The 17,267-nt window shown below is 37.1% G+C and overlaps 1 protein-coding gene across 1 annotated transcript in view; it reads right to left on the reverse strand.

Annotated features, from left to right (window-relative positions):
* Positions 1-3,865: 3,865 nt before the first annotated feature.
* Positions 3,866-17,267, reverse strand: part of LOC139695292 (bumetanide-sensitive sodium-(potassium)-chloride cotransporter-like) — an 83,057-nt gene continuing 69,655 nt past the window's right edge. Inside the window, exons 11-21 of the mRNA XM_071593990.1 lie at positions 15,606-15,741; positions 14,210-14,421; positions 11,704-11,981; positions 10,461-10,613; positions 10,297-10,370; positions 9,153-9,297; positions 7,796-7,905; positions 5,870-5,984; positions 5,087-5,247; positions 4,316-4,433; positions 3,866-4,106 (exon numbers count right to left, since the gene is read on the reverse strand). Of these exons, the coding sequence (XP_071450091.1) occupies positions 3,971-4,106; positions 4,316-4,433; positions 5,087-5,247; positions 5,870-5,984; positions 7,796-7,905; positions 9,153-9,297; positions 10,297-10,370; positions 10,461-10,613; positions 11,704-11,981; positions 14,210-14,421; positions 15,606-15,741 (1,638 nt within the window). The 3' untranslated portion in view covers positions 3,866-3,970. The remainder of the gene's footprint in view (positions 4,107-4,315; positions 4,434-5,086; positions 5,248-5,869; positions 5,985-7,795; positions 7,906-9,152; positions 9,298-10,296; positions 10,371-10,460; positions 10,614-11,703; positions 11,982-14,209; positions 14,422-15,605; positions 15,742-17,267) is intronic.

Here is a 17,267-nt window from a genome sequence, read left to right on the forward strand (position 1 = left end):
CTACCATGCCCAAATCTCAAAAGCTTCAATTCAGTGTACCCGATATCATTTCTGTCCTTCTTGCAAATGCCTCCTTTTCACTAACGGAATTCTCCTAACGTCCAATTACAATGCCCCTTTTACTCCAAATAATACTTCCCAAGTCCTGAAGTGCTCCACCTGATCTAGTTTATTCCTTCGTCCTTGTATGTTTGATAAAGGTACATAGATCTCCGAAAAAATATGATAACAATCCATTAAAATAGATTCAATGTAAAATTTCACAAATTTCAAGTTAAACATATGCAGTTTTTATGGAATCTCAAGGCTCAAGGAGTAAAACATCCCAAGGCACACAAGTGCTTTACTTTTCTATGAATAGACTTCAAAATTTTGTCTGGGTGAAAATATAAACTCTCCTACCGTTTTGACGAAAGATATTTAACACGGTGAAATATGTTTATAATAAATTATCTAACTGCTTAGTATCTCCTCGCTAATCGACACTCAATTTCTGGTGATGGTCAAATGAGGAGGCTAGCTAATATATTATATTTCATCTCTTACGATTATTGGCAACTAACAGTGAAATCTGGAAACTTGGGGGTTTTTGCTAATAATCTACAGAAACGCCGAGCAAAATCGTCAAAACTGAGAAAAATAGCAAAGCGGTTTCGTTGGCTACATACAATTTATCCTATGATATGTATATTGGGGACATATACACCTATTAGTTTTGTTATTTGTTTATTTGCCATACTACTTCTAGAACCGCGTTGTGATAAATATGAAATGGCCATTCACTAGGCAATGCAATAATTAGCTGACGCACACATTAATTTGAATACAAATAATACTATATTTATTTCGGGTTCATTTATTCGATAAACACTCATGTATTTTGTTAAATTCTACGTGAAATTAACTTTCTTTTAAGCAACTTTCAGAATCTCCACTATAATATCAACATTGGGAAACTAGATTCAAGACCTGGGACTCATTGAACATAATTATCTGATGCGGTGTAGAGCGTTGAAATGCCAAGTTTTTCAAGGAAAATCAACTCTCTAGAGGAATTTGATTCCATTTTTTTTGCTGGAACTACTTTCGCTAACTAAATATTATCGTACTGATTTATTTAAAAATAGGTCCTAAAATATGTTTTGCGTTTATCTACAGCAGAAATCAAACCCTCGACGCTCGGGTGGGCAGGCGAGGTCAGTAACCCATTGTCAAAGAGGTTGGCAAATGATATAATAATTTTGGTTGGTATTACTCATGTAGGTAGATAGTAACAAAGGTTGAAGAACCTGGCGAACACTTATACCGTCTGACAGGCCAGAGTAGAGAGAGAAAGACCCCTGAATTTATTATGCAATTTAATTCTTCTATGAAGAAACACATGCGAGAGTGACTGCAATTTCCCGCAGATCTTCCCAGTATATAACGCCCAGATGGAATTTCTGTTCTAAAGACTCCGTCTAGACCAGTGGATATCAAACATTAAGATTATAATAACCCTAAATCAGCGAGCTTAAAACTTTTTCCGTCATATTATAACTAGTAATGCTTCGTAGGACTCCAACCGAAAGAGTGACAGTTAAATTACAAGCGTAAATAGGAAAATAAAGACTAAATAATTCAGTGCTATTTTATTATTTCTATAATTCATACAGTTGTCTATTTCGCCGGAAGGCAAAATAATTTAAAACAATTTGCATTTCATTGACTTATTATACATTTTTTCTATTCAAATTTGAAAAAAAATATTTCCACATCATGAAACATTATTGCCATTTTTAAATTGGAAAGTGTATCTAATTTATATTGATCCAACTACAGTATCACATCAATGGTAATGAGTTGAATCCCTTTCCTTTTGGGTATATTATAAAAATTTTGGATCGTGTGCTCAAACAATGATGCTTTCATCACGCAATGCCATTAAGTAATTAATTATAAAAGATTCAACAAATATTTTAATGATATTATTTAATATTATCGTGAACACGAAGTATTTATACCGCGTTTCAACTATGACTAGAATTCATCTACATAATGAATACATTCACAAACGTTAAAGCTCCATTCATTACTCATCAAATATACATGAAAACTGCATATTGTGTTACACTGAGCGAGATCAGTACAACTGATATTTTGAAAAAAAAAAATGTTTCGGTTGATTTTATTTTACGAGCAAATATTTTGTCAACCTATGTTAGTATGTTTCTATATATATTGTATAAGATTAATTTATAATATCCCATTTTCACAGTGGATGTCCTATATTAACTCCAACCCAATATTGTTGGTGAATGCGATTGACTTCTTCAACAGAGACAATATTTTATTGCTCTAGATTGAACAACTAAATTCTTCACTTTACTTCTTCATAACTCTTGTTTCCTAAATTGTTTTGGTGATCGAATTTTAGCTTCGATCAAATTTAATTTGCAAGACATTTAACTCCAACTGCTCTCGATATTATTATATCTTGATATAACTACTGGTTTTCTATATGTGAGGAAATGTAACTCTTTTCTTCTATTTCATCACAATACGAACACCTCATTTGAATACAATGATAAGATTAAAAATTTTTTCTTGAAATCTAAAAGATGTATTAACAGTTGGTATAAGCAAAATAAAACAAAGTTCCGCGTACTTACACTTGTACATACGGCAATGAAAATACTAGTTTTTAAAAGGAATTTCTTAAAACACTGCTTCGTGAGCATAGACTGTAAATAAAAAACTCCGGAATTATCATTTGGGGTAAAGCAAGGAAGGTGATTCTCTTAAGACACTCTGTCTTTATTCTGCGGTAAGCAAACGATTATGAGTGATGAATGGAGTAGAATCAATGAATTAGGAAAAATGTGGACTGATTTCCAAATCAAAATCCAGGTACATATGATTACTTTCAGAGTTTTAACCCTGTTTTTTCATCAAGGGAAAACGATGGGTTGAATGTTTGCGTCTCGAAATTAAAATGTTCCCAGGTGGAGTTTCCTTTTCTTTTGAAAACTGCGTCTATCTTTCCGGATTCATCAAATAGTTATAAACTAAATCTATGCATACAACTTATAAAGGCCACCAAAACTTCTTTCTAGCGCAATTGAATCATCTGAAAAATCATCAAAATGCCCGAAGTGTGACTTAAGAATTCATTGTAACCAATATATTTCTCACTTAATTGACTATTTCATTCTTTTTGTCGCATATTTCCAAAAGAAAGTGAGTTAAAAACTACATTAGGTTGGACTGCCGAAATGAAAATGAACGTGAGAGTGACAGTTTAGTACGACCTTATTCTCGTCCCACTTGGCTCAGTATACTCGTAAGTACCACAAATTCTTCTTTTCTAAGAACCTCGTTCTCTTCTGCCAAGTTTTAACTCGAAGCATAAATGCTACAATTAATTGTAACATATATTTTTACCTTAGAGTTTTTAGTGCTTGCTTGTAGTTTTGCAACACCCATGCTGCAAATCAAAGGTCATTGCACATTTTAAAGAATGAACCTGTGGAAAAAATGTGCAAAGTAAAAACATCAAGCATTAATGCTGATTAATTAGCTGATTTCCCACATGATTCATACATAATACAAAACCGCTCAAAATGAAAAAGAGAACCACAGCACTGGGCCAATATGGAATCATCTACCGCCGGAGCACTTTGGGACTGTTCGCACTCTCTTATCACCTGTTTTAGATCACATTTCTGATTAAATCGCATTTTGGGACTAGTCACTGGACGAAGAGCACCGTGGTCTTCAGGGAGTTGTTAACATCGACGCCCTGGCATAATAATGACCAGGCGTGGGAAGACATTTCCATGCGGGCGTTTAAGTCTCTGAGCAATGCGTGCATTGAAGTCTCCGCTACATGCAGTCATTGAAATCTCCGTGATGCGCGCGCATTGAAGCCATTGTACATCGCTAATCACGAGCAATTTAGCCTTGTAGTTCACAGTAAAAGCAAGGCAGCTTACGAGTAGAACGTTAGAACGGACTCCTGGTTGCCTCTCACCAAAAGGAAAGGAGGCATCCCGCGGGTTAGGGTCTCCATCCACGCCATGTAGAGGGGCGCCGAGACTGCACCACGACGAGGCATGGGTAGCGTCCTGAAAAGACAAAAAATATTCAGAGCATTCCCTCTTTTAGGTTACGACTCCACATAATCGTTTTTAACCATGTTTTACTCTACCGCCATGGGGTGTATACAGTACACTCTTTCGCACCAGGTACCAAATATTGAAATAAGTCAATGAAAGTTACGACATGAAACTTCCCATGCGAAGTACGAGCAAGAAAAATCTCTTAAATAACTTACATGACGACGAGATTCGAATCCTTGGAGTTCTCTAGAAGCAATTCTCGTAGCCGAAGATGACGAGCTGTCTTCTCGCGCTGCGCAGTCAGTTCACTCTCGGAAATAGCGTTTTCTGCCTCTATATACATTTAATAAAAATTCCAATTCAAAGTATCAAAAAAATGGGAAATTGAATGAAGACATACAATTGATTAAATGCGGTTGTGTACAGATTAAGAAAGCTTACGTCATTGTTGCCAGATTATATCATTAATATAACTTGAAAACTCATATCAACAAATAGCTATTTCATTATTATCGCAGGAAGTGATGTTCGATTTTTGTGTATTGATGGCGAATCTGAACTTATTTTACCAATTTAAATACTTGCCATTTTTCCTCATTTGATATTTAAGATATATGCCATTACTTTAGACTTATATGAATTTTCAATTTAAACTTTGAAAATGTCCCAGTTAAAAAGATCAGCGGTATCAAGTTTATTGTCCACTATTTAAATATTGTATGCTAATATCATATCTCAAGAAATCTGAAAAAGGAATATGCCATGTGATTAAGAAAATATCTTATTAATTACAAAGGCAAACGAACTTGAAAGGGATCTAATTACCACATTGTTTGCTATGAAATTTTTTAAAACTTAAATGTATCCATAACTTTTAAAATAGTTAATAATAGTATAAAACGAAGTTTCTAAAAAATAAAACGATCTTATAGATGAATATTATTTCTTTAGCTTTAATTTTATCACAAACTCTACAGTTGCCTCACCTGGATCATCGGGTGTCACTCCGCTGGTTTTTCTTCCTCGGAAATTCTGGATGAGACTGGCGAAAAACGCTTTGCTCGAGTCCAGAGGCCTTTGTGTGATGTCTCGTATCATGGTCAGGTCTGAGTAGTCAATTCGGAATTTGGAGAGGAGGTTTGCGATGCTATAGTTTGTGAAATATAAGAGACATAATGAGTATTTTGGAGCTGAAATCACGTAGGCAGACATTAAGAGAGGCTACACGGCGAAGCTGATGAAATATTTATGCCATGGGGAAAATATTCACGAAAAAAGAAAAAAATTAATTATCTTTATCTTTTTTTAAATTTTAATTAGTTGATACAATTGATTAAGGAAAAAATCAAAACTCTTCAATATTGATAGACATTCATATGTTTTTTATACTATATTTTGCACTGATTCAGAATTAGACGCGGTGCATCATCAGGTAAATGAGATATTTCAAAAAGAGCCAGGGCTTTTGAGTGCCCTAGTCAGACATTTTTGGTATGCGACTTTGATTTTACAATGATCTCAGTGCTTATTTTTGCACAAAGGAGGTGATTGATAAATATTGATATTAGAAATAGCTTTAAACCTATCCATTTGGGTGACATTATTTTACTCAGAAGTGTCTTTGATAAATCACATCTTTTGGTCTGAATCGTAGATTATTTTAGTGAAGAGGGAAATATGAGCTTCAAACTTTCACTTTTGAGATTTTAAGTGAAAAGAAACAGTTTTCACATAGCACGTGTATAAAATTAGGAGGCATAGAAGTGTACCTTATTTGCTCCATTTCCAGATTGTCTTTAGAGTTAGCGAGAGCAAAAACGCGAAGTCTGCAGCCAGCCCAATTGCCTCTTGTGTTGATGAGGTATGGAAGTAGAAGAGTTAGTCCTGAAAATAAATGGAGGGGTTAAGATCCAAAACAAAAATTCCAAGCTCCAAACTGCTTTATAGAGTAGATGCTTTAATCGTTACTGAAGTGTAACCGTTAAGTATTCAAGTTTTATGGTTGAAATGTGTTCAGTTCAAATTGTCGTTTCATGATTGATGGGGTGAAAATATTCCCGAATTGTGTGCAGGTATCATTGCACTATTCGTTGATCGCTACGGTATCATTCATCATCAAGTGATGTGTATTTCAATAATGTTTCGATGTAGGAATATAAAGTTATTGTGTCAAGTTTTGCTTTTTTTCCTTGTTTGAAAATTTTAAAGTGCCGGCTAATCCTACTAAAGTTTTCCAGTGATTGACTTGGCACAGAAAGAATTTCGTATTAGCAGCAATGAATGAAGCCTGGATTGAATGATTCTGTTTAACGAGTTCAATGAATCGTCGCCAGATGGCGACTATGGACAATGAGCACAGTGGCTCGCGAATGGCACGCGGCCAGGAAAATATTTCATCTCTGGAAAGGAAAATGTAAATCTTAATGGATAAAAATAAAATAAAACACTGAACGAGCCAAGGTGTACACGAGAGGTAGATATTGTGTTCACTTAGATACGATATTATCTGATTCTTTGCAAACTAGAGCAGTTTGTTTATTAATTAAGTACTAATCCTAAATATGTAACATTCATTAGGTCAATAAATAGTATTCAAATAATGCTAGTTGGACAGTTGTAAATAAATATTTTATGCGAGCTAAGTGTTATCAACGGTAAAATGACTTTTACGTTTGAGATTGAGTAAGTCATATTGAATAAATCTCATTTAAAAAAATACAAATCATTTATACATGTTAATTAATTATTATTATTAATGTTTATTATTATTAATGTTTATACATTTTTTTCTTTCGTTACAATTTTCTACATTAATAATATAGTAAAATATATTTTAAAAACTCAGTATGGAAAGTAATCAGCAAAATAACACAATGCAGCAGAATTAATCGGAATGAGGATCAACTCTTCCCGCCGTAATTGGACCGTGACCATGCATTCTTAGAATATTACTTGTCAAGGCTTCCGAAGTAAAAGCTGTGCCGTATACGAGTACATCTTAGTAAATTCCGTGTTGCTCTTTACGACACTTAATTCACTCACAGTGCAAAGGGGAAACTTAACAAAGGTAATTTGACTACTATATATCTTCTACTATGTACTAATACCAGTTAACGGGGATGATATATTTTATCCGTACTGGGAAAAATTGACATAATTTGGGGTGTCTATTTTCTTGAGGGATATGATTAAATTACTATCGATCTAGTTTGGTTAAGCACGTATCGGTGCGTAACATTGGTGTTATAGAACGGTTTTCCCTTCCCTCCAACGTTGAGAAATTGATCAGAAATCAGTTTTATGACCCTTTAAATATGGGATAATGTGCAGTGTGTGAGTTTCGTTTCAGAACTATTAAAGGGATATTGGGTTCATTAAAATTATGGTATCCCTCCATTCGAATCAGAGTCCTTTGCGAGGAAGACAGTTGCTGGCATTAGTATCTTAATTATTCCTCGTCAATCTGTCTTTTCGTCTTTGATGACAATAGTAAGCTTATCTCTAAGTACTGTCTGAAATTTGCGTTAGGTTTTTTAGAAACCTACAGCGGCTCGTGGCTTGGCCTTTGCTGACAGTGGTTCCCAATGTGGCCCATCCCCCCCTTCTAGTGACCCTTGATATATTCGTAGAGCATTTAAACGACACAAGGACCAAGGCTAGTGCATCAAAGTGCGAGCACTCTGTTGCGAGCTTACCTCCGTCATCGTAGAGCCACCACACGTCAATGACCCCCTTGCCTTGCTTCCGCCGGAAATACGTCAACTTGTGGAGGACATCATTGGGCAGTGGAACTCCTCCGATGCCCCTGGAAGCGAGAATTTGGTGTAGGAGGGTTATTTTTTAATATAGTTTTGTTTGGTCATGAAAATATATATTCGTTAAAAGAGGTTTTTATCGCTGATTTTAGATTCTACAAACCTAATTCACTTTTCTACATGCCGTTGCCGTTCACTTCATAGCACTTTTTGTAACGCTGCACTAACTTATTTACCCCTCATAAATGGTTGCTGCCTGGGAATTGAACCACTTGACAAAGACGACCTTGAGTCCCTCGTCGTTTTCAAACCGTTGCCCACCAAGCCATTGCTATTTATTTTAATCGTTATTTATTTTTAATTATCATCTTTAGAATATTCACCACCTGACGTTAATAGAGGGAGAAGCAGGTCATGTCGTGGGTCGTGAGGGTCATGGTATATTCAGTGCAAGCAGACTTATTATAGTGTACTCTGAATATAGATCTTGTATCATTGGTAAACTACCTAATGTTCATAAAATTATCAAATTGACTATTAAAATATTTAGCCATGGTTATGTACTCTGCAAACTCTCTTTAATGTAAACTCTATGGCAAGTTTGTGTCTTGATGCCAAGGGAGTCTTTTAATTGAAAAAATGAATGACGACATTCAATTTGGTATCCGTTGATTCTAGTATTTTCGGGCATATCAAAGATGTGGATCTACAGAAGCGCCGTGAAATGTCCATAGTTTGGAAGAAATGAAAAAGTATAATTCTCTCAAACAGTGAAAATAAATTTGAAAGCTTTGCCAAAACATAACGCATGCAAAGTTATACATACGTGCAACAAAAATGTAGTAGGTGTAAACTTAGTTTTTTTATGAGTATCCGAGTCTAAAGATTATCAAAATTGTCCATACATCATGCTTGTTCTCATTTTGTTTCACAGAAATTTATTTGGCTGTGTTTATATTTTCTGGCGTCATGAACGTCTTCAAAACCAGCCGTATGGTATGAGTTTCATAACATTAACTCCATTCGGTGACTCCATAAGAGGGGAAACCTATATTTTGCTTAAATTAACAGCATTTAAGTACGATTTTTGCTCATTTATAGTCCACATGTATGATGTTACTGGATTCATTGATGAACAATTCAAAATAGAATGTTTCCTGAATGATGGCCCGTCATAGATAGTACTATATATACCCATGGTTCGTGATCTCCCGTATCTGAACTTTTCCTTAACCTTTCCTGTAAGGTTTGAACGCTTTCTGCTGCGTTTTGGCTTCACGCCGGCGTGTCAACTCACCTATATACATCCGCCTCGCTCTCCTTCCCTTTCTTAAACATCTTAAACATGCCGCCCTCCATCGCGCCCACGTCACCGACAGTTGAGGGCGGTGCTCCGTTCCTCTTCACGACGGGACTTCCAGACGGTGACCTATTCCCAGGCACTGACATCAGGGAAAAAATTACAAATAAATGGGTGAACCTTGGGTTAAAATCAATGAATAAATTTATGCAAGCGAGTAACCAAAGGCATGTACCGGAGTTGATGTCCAAGGATACGACACGAAACATTAACCTCGATAAAGTTCAATGACTATAAATGACGGGAACAAGCCTTAAGAGTCGAAATTTTCCTATAATTATATTTTTTATGTTTATTAGACTTTGGGCGTATATGTATACCCAATAGCAAGCTCTGGAATGCCTTACATGGAAGCGTGCTTCTAAAAATGCTCGGTAAATATTTTAAGGGCCATATTGCTTCAGAAACCACGTGACCCCTTCAGAAAGGTCCATAAAAATTGTAAATGAGGCTTTAAGTCTGACACGGTTTAACTTATACTAACTCAACAAATGGTGAAAAGATAAAATTAGGAATGTTTGGCACAGTACTGACAAATACGGAGAGAGTTGAAGAGTTAAACTGAAGGTGAAGAAATATTGTATTCTCCAGGGCTATGGATGGAAAATGGATTAGTAGACCGCAAAAATAAGGATATGAGCCTTGGGATCAATCAATGCGACGTGAGATGAGGAAGCCGTGAAGGAATTGGTAGGATGGAGGATAATAGTTATGCATTTCTAGATTTAAAAATCTAAGCTTTAGACTAGGGAACTGTTTCTCATAGCTATTAGTCTGCTGATAGCATACAAAAATACCTTAACTTAGCTTTTTAAATTATTTAAATTTGATAACATCTTAATTAAATTGAAAAAAGTATGGATACAGGTGTTAAGATTCTCAATCATTCATATGTTCCACAAGATATGATTGATGAAGTTAGTAAATTTATACTAAAACCCTGTTTATTTATTTTCAGATTTGAGAAACGGTTTCTGGTTTAATCGCAAATTTCAAGCGCTTCACGGTTAACGTGAAGCACTAGTGGAATAGCGCCATGTCAGAAAAGGAGTGTGTTTCCTTCTCGTTTCCATCCGTTTACCCGTTAACTCCGATCTCATGTTGGTCTTAAGCGGTGGAGGAGGTCCTTCGGGCTCCTCCTTTCCCTCCTCCTCCTCTCCCTCTTCCTCCTCCTCCTCCCCGTCCGTCCCCTTGTCCTCCTCCTCCCCCTCCGCCGGAGCGGGCCCCTTCTTCCGAGCTACTGACGGGGTGGCCTGAGGAGTCTGTGGGGCGGGGGTCGAACTCCTAGCCGCCGCCTCGATGGCCGCCGACTCGTTATCGTCGTCGAGTATCTTGCGGTAGTCGAGGAAGTCGCCATTTCGGAGTACAGCCAGTCCTAGGTGATGGTCCAGGGCCATCCTGTGGAAAAGTACGGAGTCATATACTCTGATGTGCTAGGGATATTGTGACCCTCATTCAAATGCGAAGCTTTTACCTAGAGAAGGGAATAGATGACGGGCACCTTTTTAATTTAATTAAAGATTTTATTGGGGCAAATTTGAGACTATTCATAGTGTGTAATATCTTCTCGCACTTAACCTCTGTACATTACATTGAAGATGATTGCAAACACCCAAGTCCTAGATGGAGGATCAGCCACGGGTTGGGTGGCGAGGACGTTACTCCGCCGCCACCTTAGGGAGAGATGTTTAGTAGAGCCTAGTTTGACTTATATGACTTATCCTTCCTCTTCGTTGAAAAATTTTCTACATTTGATTTGTTTACATTGATTCTCATCCCATACCTATCAAATTGATTTTACAATGCGCGTAACAATGGTTGTATTCCTTCACTGACTGGTAAACGGAAGCTTAATCATCCGCGTACCTAACTGCTTTTATGAATCTCCCGTCGACTTTTATTCCTATCTCCAAGTTTTTTCTTTTGCCTCCTTACCATTTTATTTTCACTAACGTTAAAAATTACGGCTGATAATGCTGTCTTTCTCCTCTCCTTTCCGCCCATCATGACCTTTTATTATATTAAAGGATCAGGATCCTGGACTGTAAGTTTTTGTACTCCAACTACTATGAATACTAAATTGGTGATAAAAATTGACGCTTATCGTATGTAAAACGATAGAGTGGTAATTTTACATTGAACTGTGATTCGATCTTCAAATAACATCTACGATCGCATATCATATGGGTTAAGCAGTTTATTTATTGTGAATTGCATGGTGTCAGGTGACAACTCCACATAATATCACAGAGCTGTGGTTTTACTAGATATCACATGCTTCTTGGTGGACGCATGGGTCACAGGAAAGAAGCTGTACTGTCTACCCTGAATAAGTGAAATCTGCGCTGCGCGCCTTGTGTCAAAGTACGAGATTGCGATCAACCCTCAACTTTCAAAACCATACTTCAGGATCATTGCTGAAGAGGTAGGAAGCACATCACAAAGAAATGAAATTACCGGACATCAATGACCCGGCGAAAATACTCACAGCAGCACGTCAAAGTACTGTCTGAGGTTCCGGGGGGGACAGCTTTGCCAATCGGCCTTGTAACCGATGAGCAGGACGTTTGGTCTCATCTTGCCCACGCCGGCCGCCTGCACGAGGGCCCGCGCCCCCACATCCAAGCCGCTCCCACCCTGGCCTCCGCCGCATCCTCCCGCGCCGCACCCGTCCACCGTGGCCACGAACGCCCGGATGTTGTGTCGGCGAAGCCAGGAATTGCCACTCCTTACCACGCAGTTTCGGGCCTTGTGGGACAGCGGTTCCTATTGGACGAAAGGAGGGAACGGGGGACGACGTTTGACATTATCCCTTGACAATATCTGATTACAACCTATAGAAAAATTATCCTACAGAGCGAGTCATAAAATACTTTGGTAATGTTTAAATTGCTCTTATTAATTACTGGTTTTTTGGTGCGAATTTGCAAAAGAGGTGTCGTTACCAATTCTTAGTTGAGCTTAGTCTTCACAGGAAAATATCTGAGATTTGTGCCCTTGTAACTGACACCAAAATACCTGGACTCACGGTTTGGTATCAGACTGAGTATCTGTAAGATAAGCTTCTTGGCGTCGGTAAGGGTTTGGGGGAATCCTGAAATGGTAATCGGTACTTATCATTCCTGTCTTACGAAACGGTATCTGGGATCCGTGAACTTTGTGTCAGTACCAAGGTACTGTAAATGTATGTAACTGTGTAGGTACTCTGCTGGTACCGACCTTATATCCCAGGTTACCAACTTCATTGATGGCTACTTACGAAACGTACATATATAGTGGGTCCATAGACATATATAATCTGCTGAAATTGTCAATGTCATATCATACATTTTCTATTTATTTTCAAAACTTCATAAATCGAATTTACTCATATTTAAAAATTATTTTCCTCTACATTATTATAAAATTTGAATACCTCTATTATTTATCATACCTGTACCTGAGGATCTGTAATTTTGAAAACGCCAAGAGTGATATATTTCCGTAAAATTACTTTAATCTTATATGGTTACATCCTTCAACTTGATGTATAACGTCAAAATAAAAACTTTTAAAACTCCAAATGCAAAAAAACTTTGATTTGATCTAGGTATCACTGCGCTAGTGAAGCACGGCAGTAATATCTAGGTCGCATTTAAGTTTATACGAAATTACAAAGTTTTTGTTTTGATTTTATTCATCGCGGAATAATTCCATATAGTTATACTTGAAACGATTATTAATCCCTTTAACTTGCGCGAATAGTTACATGAAAAGGTTAGCGCAAAATTTAATTACTTTAAACTTTTTATATAAAATAAATTTAAAATTAAGTATCATGTTTTTGGTAATGTGTTTGCATTGAAAAAATTAGCTCTAGGGAGTCTCTCCCGATCTCAAAGAAGAACATCCCTAGGGCATGGAAATGCAACAGAGACCGCAAATAAGTAGGCTGTTAAGTCAGTGAAGGTGGAGAGCACGAACTAGGGAAAAGTTGGTGGTAAACAAGGCGTTAAAGCAAATACTACAAACAGGGGAAAAGGAACAATTTTTCTTGCAGTCATATTCTTGATAGTTGGCTGAAATTTACTAGTTACGAATATTTTCTCAGACTTGGAGAGGTTAAATAAATTCCTTCATAATGGCATCACAAAAACGTTTAGCTTGAATTTTAGGTGCGATTTCAGATTTTTTTGTAGTTCATGTTAAGCATTATGTTAACATTGCCCCTTGAATTTAGCCCTGAAAATAATATCTTCCCCACTGTTTCATTCTTGGTCAGGAAGGTTCCCGATCACAAACATAGCACAGCAAATATGCTTACATATTATGTACTATGTGCAGATCATTGAGACAAGAGTTGTAATTAAAATTGCGAGGCGCAGCCAATGACAACAAGAATAAACGGTTGTAAAATAGTAAATAAAATAAAAAATGATCTAGTTAAGTATTAATTGAGAAGTTTCCGAAGTTTTTATGTAGGATAGCTATCTGGACACATTCTTAGAGAGAGTGGTTTATGATGAAGAGATACTCAGAGTAAAGTCAATGGCTTCTGAATCAATTTCGTAAAAATTCACGATCATTGATTTAGTAAACTTCGCATATTTTCACGACAATTTTTGCTGCAAAAGTTGTCGGTTTTTGATTCGCAGGTACCTGATGATGTCGCATGTTCATTAAAATAGGTAGTTCCGTGAGAAAATGTTTTGTAAAAATATATATAAGGTTTTTACTCATTCGGAAATCCGTAAAGGGCAGGAGAGCTTTAAGATACTACAGTGCGATCGTAGATTTGTCAGGATTTATGGCTTTCGGCAGCCAATAATTGTCACCATTCAAGCTTTCTCACCCATTGAAAATCGTATCTTTAAGTCAGTTATTGTCCAAATTCGATCGTAGGATTTTGAACCAGTAAAATGTAATGAACTGTAATGATAGATGCCAGTAGTAAATTCGTGAGCGGCTTCCAATGCTCGTGGTCCTCCTACGTATGTATGCCTCTGGGTACTCACCAGCTCCACGTCACCGACGACCAAGAGGGAGACGTTCCTGGTAAGCAAGTGACCGAGATCGACGAGAGGAGGCCTCGCCGAAGGACGCCCGCACAGTACCAGCACCTGGGGGCGGTAGTTCTTGACGTGCTCGCGAACCTCGTTGAGGCGCTGCAGGGACTTGATGGCCGACGTGTACGTCTGAGCCTGTGTGGATGAGCCCCAGTTGACGTCTGCAGAGGAAGAAGGGGACAGAAGATCCAATTCTATTTAGTGTTTCACATTGGCGAGGAATTGAGTAGGATTAGAAGGATTAAGTTTGCATTTTAGGGACTTTCCTTATTTACTATAAGATGATAACATACTACGAATCTTTATCCTAAAGTTTGCTTGGACGTCGCTGCATCCGCACAAATCCTCGAGTTATGTATTCAATCATTGAATAAAATCGCCTCCGCATGGAATGGTAATGGAAGTTCAGTTTAAGAGGAGGCTTACTCAGGTTAAAGTAAAATGTCGTGGTCAACATAGCCCGGTAGAATCGTTATTTTTGAGATAACGAAGAATAAAAGCGTAAATAAATTTAAAACAAAGAACGTCGATCTGTTAGTTACATTTTCAGACTTTTTCCCTGTACTCGTCGTATTAAGGCTTAATTGGGGAATAACGTACACTGGACCAGAAAGTCACTAGAGATTCAAACGACTCGAATTTATTTCACACGGAAACAGGCAATACGAAAAGCTTGATTATTCATAAATACAGTGAGGGGCAATGGGAGAGAGCCAGAAAGGTAATTCATTTCTCCTCAACGGGAGATAAAAAGGAATTGTGATCTGGATCAATTCATCGGCTATTTTTGCGAAATAATAGTCATCGTTATATGCTAAGAGTTTTAGTACTAGTAAAAAATGTTAGCTTATCCAGAGCAAAAAGTTGACAAATTAACAGACCGTACTTTATGTGACACATGTCACAGAAAGGAAAAAGTCTCCTTAGTTTATGAGTCCTCGTCAAGACCAGGCACCATTAAAGAATAGTATTACGAGTACTTTCCAGATTAGCCATGAATAGCTTAAAATGTTTTTTTGAAAACTGAACGTACAGTGCGGGACCTTCTCGATTACTTGTATACGTGTAACCCGTGCGGTGGATTTGGTTGTTGATTGGTTAGAAATATTTTGCAAATTATTCCGAAAGTATAGAATAAAAGAATGACATTGAATAATTTAGAGCGTTTTTATTTAAACATTTTATGCCCGGTGAGAAAAGGGTTTTTGCAATGTGTACATGCCTGAGGATGAGTAATGATATGATGAAACGCAGACCCTTGTTGAAAAGTTTTACTCAACAGAAAATTATTGTAATATGTGATGACATGCAACCAAGGGACTTTTTCGTGTACTCCAGGACTTACCAGGGTTTCTGTACATAACCATGAGGTAGAGTGCCAGTAATCCGGATAGGGTGATAACTGCAGTTATCCAGCTCATGAGGAACATAATGGCGATACAGATGACAAAGCCAGCCAAACTGAACCACATGTTGTAGTACTGCAGGAAGAAACGTCAAATGAAGGGATAAATAAAGAGTTTTTGCTCTCTGCCACCAAACTAGTCTATGGAAAAATGTAAATTATCTACAATCCCGTTATTTTGCCTCATAGATATCAATAGGGTCTTTCATACTCTGAAAAGTTTAGTTATGTTTACTTTAAAGAGTTTTAAGTATGAAGATATGAATTGTATTGAAATAGTATACGTATAATGCATTAGATCTGGGAAAACATTAACTCCTCATCTATATTAAACGAGAATGGTATAAGTAATTATCCCATGCTTCAATGTAATACATTCTTAATTGAGGTGCCTTACGTTCTTTGAAGTCATAATAATTGTAACCGCTAAGAAAAGCATCTGTGATGAATTATCTTATTGCAGTGATCATTTTACCTTGATTTTAACTTTTTGTATAAATTATAAAACTGGCTTTCCTACTGATGGACGTTATTGCAGTGGATAATAATTGTAAAAAGTTACGAGCCTAGGAAGGTATTGTAATATTTATTGCCAATATTAATTTCGGGGCATATCAATAAATTATCATTTATAAAGGGTCTTATTATATGCCCATGATATGAATAGATAGACTAAAGTTATATTTTAAAATAATAATTATTATTAAATAATGACATTGTTACACCATTTTGGCCATGGAAAATGAGCGCTTTGGTCGGCGATGGGATGCTGAAGACTATGATAACAGGGAGAACATTATGCAAGCAATGAAGTAGGAATAGATGGGCATATTGGGTAGAATGAAGGGAGAAAGGAAGTATATGGAATTGAGGAAAGGTTTACTGTAGTGTCGGCTGTAAGGTTGTATTTTTTTTAAGAGGAGAGGCAAGGAAATGTATCCTTACCAGTCTGTATCCATTTAAAACCTACCATAGACGGTAATAAACCAATGATAATAATGATTGGGCCATGAAAATGAATCAATAAATTTCAAGAACGTACTATTCGAAAATTGTCATTATTAATGAATGATGCTGTGCTTTTAACTTAATTTTGGCATTGAAATTAACAAAAATTAAGAAATAAATGACTTGTTGCCTGATCAAAGTAAAACATCTTGAATTTTAGACGTAGGAATCAAATTTACGTCAATTGTTTAACAGATTCCTCACAAAGCTATCAGAGCCTATCAAGAATGCCGCTATTCCTTCCTACTGCTTCTTAAATTGTTGCCATTTCCTCTCCGATAGTCGTTTTCCATTTCTATGCCACTCCATTTGCGGTATTGGCGTTTCACATTGACCCGCGACGCTCATGCCAAGCGACACAGTGCCCGCAAATGTTAATGCCCCGTCAACGGTATGTCTTCCACGGAACTGACCGCGACGAATGGCTACGCTGTCGCCATACGGCGCCACAAACGGCGCTACCCGATGAACTGTTCTTAGCGAGAAGCGACTCGTAGATTTCTATTTTGTCCGTGATCAGCTGAATTCAATCTGCAACCTATTTAGCCGTAAAGGCCTTGATTTCATTCCAACGCGCATTTGCTTCATTAGTTT

Source organism: Hetaerina americana, unplaced genomic scaffold (genome assembly GCF_022747635.1).
Source record: "Hetaerina americana unplaced genomic scaffold, ioHetAmer1.1.p SCAF_6, whole genome shotgun sequence".
NCBI lineage: Eukaryota > Metazoa > Arthropoda > Insecta > Odonata > Calopterygidae > Hetaerina > Hetaerina americana.